At 43.2% G+C, this 4,138-nt stretch overlaps 1 protein-coding gene across 1 annotated transcript in view; it reads left to right on the top strand.

The window, feature by feature from the left end:
- ACAD9 (acyl-CoA dehydrogenase family, member 9) overlaps positions 1-4,138 on the top strand; it is a 55,255-nt gene that overhangs the window by 16,161 nt on the left and 34,956 nt on the right. Inside the window, exon 3 of the mRNA XM_006901360.1 lies at positions 4,035-4,136. Coding sequence (XP_006901422.1) covers positions 4,035-4,136 — 102 coding nt within the window. The remainder of the gene's footprint in view (positions 1-4,034; positions 4,137-4,138) is intronic.

Genomic DNA, 4,138 nt, shown 5'->3' with positions numbered 1-4,138 from the left:
TGGCTCCTCAGACTTTCATCCGTCGAAGCTCAGCCCCCCCGATGAATAGCTTCCGCAGCTGTTCGGGCTCTTTAGGAGACTCTGACTTCGACATGGCGGCGGTGGGAATAAACTCTTTTGCGATGCTTCCTCGGCAGCGTTCTCCAGCAGAAAGGAGCCGAAAATAGGTTTTCTTTTGTTATGTTAGCAGTACAGAGGAATTTCTAACCTTAGTCACTTGTGAATATTTAAAGACTGGGATTGACACAGGGACATGGGTAAGAAGGAAGTCAGATGTGATGTAAGTATCATCTACAAACCACGATATGCCAAGGAACCAAGAAATGCCTGGAGCTATCGACAAGGAAGGAATCAGCATGATTGGCATCCTTATTTGGAATTTCAGCCTTCAGAACTAAAAAATACTACGAAAACCAAAATGTTGTTCTTAAAATCACCCTTTTGTGGTATCTGTGCTATAAGCCATGAAGGTGACAATGTGTCTCTATATTACTGTATACTTCCAACCACAGGTTCAGAGATGGTGACCAGTGATACCTGTGTCAGTATTCACACATATGGGTAAATCCTCCCATGTATGTATTCCTATGACTTTCTTCTTCTAACCAACAGGATACAGCAGATGTAATGGGATATCTTTTCTGTGATTGTACTACATAAAGTTTTAACTTCTATCATGCTAGCCAGTTTTCTTCCTTATACCAGAAAGATGTTTTATTGACGGTTATTGTGTGCCATAGAGTCAGCACTGACCCCTACCTGACCCTCCGGTTAGACCCACAATCAATGTCTATAGATGTAGCAGTTGAGAGATCAAAGAGCGTATTGCTTTGGGCACATCTGCTGTCAAGGATCTCTGTAAAGTGCTAAAGAGTCTTGGAAGAAGGGCAATAAGGACGCAAGGATGATGAGACTTTATCACTATGAGTTGGAGTAGGCAGAATGGCACCTAACAGCAAGGCAGACCTTGAAAGTTCATGGTGCTCCGAGCAGAGAGTCTTCACTGGTCCACTAAACTATTATTTGGTTTTGAGAAGACTTCAGGGAGTTGTACTCACTAGATGGCACCTAAAAACAACAATAGCAGGTGATTGTAAAGTTTTGCTGCAATGAATGTGTCTTTTTAGTGTTAGCCTAGATTTTCCCCGAACCTATGGACTACTGTAAAAGAAAACATCATTTCTTAAAGCTAGGTAGATTCAGATATTGCATGGAGTATGACTGTCTAGCATAATATTGTAGAGCAGAACGGAGAGAATAATACTTTCCAGTATTCTAGAAAGTATAGATGCTGCCCTGGAGGCGCTTACCAAGTTGTGCCAAGAAATCTGGAGGACAGCCACCTGGCCAACTGACTAGATGAGATCTATATTTGTTCCCATTCCAGAGAAAGGTGACCCAACAAAGTGCAGAAATAATTGAATGTTATCATTAGTATCACATGCAAGCAAGATTCTGCTGAAAATTATCCAAAAACAACTGGGACAGCACATCAGCAGAGAATTACCAGGTGTGCAGCTTGGTTTAGAAGAGGTTGTGGTACTAGGGATATTATAGCTAATGTAGATGGATCTTGGCTGAAAGCATGGAATACCAGAGGAATGTCTATCTGTGTTTCATTGATTATGCAAAGGCATTTGACTGTGTGGATCACAACAAACTGTGGCTGACTCTGAGCAGAATAGGAATCCCAGAACACTTGATCGTGCTTATGCGAAACCTAAACTTAGATCAGGAGGCAGTCGTCAGAACAGAGCAAGGAAACACTGCATGGTTCAAAATTGGGAAGGGTGTACGCCAGGGATGTGTCCTATCTCCATAGCTTTTCAATCTACATGCAGAACAGATTATCTAGGAGGCTGGGCTCTGTGAGGAAGAATGTGGCATCATGATTGGAGGAAGACTCATCATCAACAACCTGCCTTATGGAGATGATACAATCCTGCTTGCTGAAACTGAGGAGGTCCTAAAGCACTTGCTGCAGAAGGCCAATGACTACAGCCTTAAATATGGGTTGAAGATCAACCTTAAGAAAACAAAGATTCTCACCACTGGGCCAATTGGCAGCATCATGATAGACAGTGAACAGATTGAAATTGTTAACAGCTTCAGTTTGCTCGACTCTACAATCAACAGTCTTGGTACCAGCAGCCAGGAAATTAAGAGATGAATTGCATTGGAAAAGTCTGCTGTCAGGGGCCTCTCCAGAGCACTGAAGAGTAACAGTGTCAGTCTGGAGACTAACGTGGGTCTGATCCAGGCCATGGTGTTTACAATTGCTTGCTTTGCTTCAGAAAGCTGGACAAAGACTAGGGATGATAGAAAGAGGATTGATGCCTTTGAGCTGTGGTGCTGGAGAAGAATATTGAATAGACTACTAAGAGAACAGAGAAGTAAGACATGGAGAGGGTGAGACCAGGCTGCTCCTTGTAGGCAAGGATTCTGAAGCTTCGTCTGACATATTTCGGGTATGTTGCGAGGAGGAACCAATCCTTGGAGAGGGATGTCATGCTTGGGAGGGTGGAAGGACGGCACAAGAGAGGAAGACCCTCAATGAGAAGGATTGATTCAGTGACAGATAATGGAGGTAGGTGTGTCAGAGACAGTAAGGTTGGCTCAGGATAGAGCAGGGTTCAGACCTGCAAATAGGGGTTGCTGTGAGTTGCAGATGAATCGACGACACATAACAACAACAACAAAAAGTTTTGGGTTTTGGGGTTGGGGTTTTTTTTTGTTATTTCAAGTATATTCTACCTGTAGAAACATTTACATCCAGAAATGTTTGCTGCAGTTTTACAAATGAATAAACTACTTGCACCAAGATTTAAAAAAAATAGAATAGTACCAAGTATACTTGGACCAAGAAGAAGTCGTCAGAACAGAGCAGAACAACACTGAATGGTTCAAAATTGGGAAGGGTGTGTGCCAGGGATGTGTCCTATCTCCATACCTTTTCAACCTGTATGCAGAGCAGATTACCCGAGAGGCTGGACTCTATGAGGAGAAGCGTGCCTTTAGGATTGGTGGAAGATCTATCAACAATCTGCGTTATGCAGATGACACAACCCTGCTCACTGAAACTGAGGAGGACCTCATGCACTTACTGCAGAGGGTCAAGGACTGCAGCCTTCAGTATGGACTGAGGCTCAATGTCAAGAAGACAAATATTCCCACCACTGGACCAATTGGTAGCATCAGGATGGATGACAAAGAGATTGAGATTATTCACAGCTTCAGTTTGCTCGGCTCCACAGTCAACACTCTTGGCACCAGCAGCCAGGAAATCAGAAAACGTATTGTGATGGGAAAGTCTGCTGTTACGGACCTCTCTAAAGTACTCAAGAGCAACAGTGTCTCTTTGGAGATGAAGGTGCGCCTGATACAGGCCATGGTCTTTGCAATCACTTGTTATGCATCAGAGAGCTGGACAATGACTAGGGAGGATAGAAGGAGAATTGATGCCTTTGAGCTGTGATGCTGGAGAAGAGTATTGAATGTACCATGGACTGCCAAGAAAACAAACAGATTCATCCTAGAGAGGGTTAAACCAGCCTACTCCCTGGAGGCAAAGATTCTGGGGCTTCGTCTGACATACTTTGGACATGTTGCAAGGAGAGACCAGTCCTTGGAGAAGGACATCGTGCTTGGGAGGGTGGAGGGACAGTGCAAGAGGGGAAAACCCTCTATGAGGTGGATTGATTCAGTTACTGGGGTACTTGGGATGGGTGTGTCAGAGGCAATGCGATTGGCACAGGATAGAACGGGGTTTAGGGCTATTGTACTTAGGGTCGCTATGAGTCGCAAAGGACTTGACAGCACATAACAACAACAACAACCAAGTATTGGTAGTTTTGAAGTGTAACTTTTGCTGAGCTAATTAATTGGGTAAAAATAAACCTTAACATAGAAACCATTTCCAGTTTTAAAATAGTTTTCATACTTGAATTGATAATGCAGAAAAACTCTTCTGTTTTACTTTTATTTGTAGAAACATAGTTTGTCTTTTGCTAAATTCTTATAACTCTTCTTGACAGTGGACTCTCGAAAAATTGACCGGGAGGGAGAAATTCCAAAAGAAACTTTGGAGAAACTGAAGAGCCTAGGGCTTTTTGGCATGCAGGTCCCAGAAGAATATGGT

The sequence above is a fragment of the Elephantulus edwardii genome, unplaced genomic scaffold (genome assembly GCF_000299155.1).
Source record: "Elephantulus edwardii isolate Elephantulus edwardi_28Jun2011 unplaced genomic scaffold, EleEdw1.0 scaffold00322, whole genome shotgun sequence".
NCBI classification, from domain to species: Eukaryota; Metazoa; Chordata; class Mammalia; order Macroscelidea; family Macroscelididae; genus Elephantulus; species Elephantulus edwardii.
The sequence above is the reverse complement of the archived record's forward strand: the minus strand, read 5'-3'. Positions and strand labels throughout refer to the sequence as shown.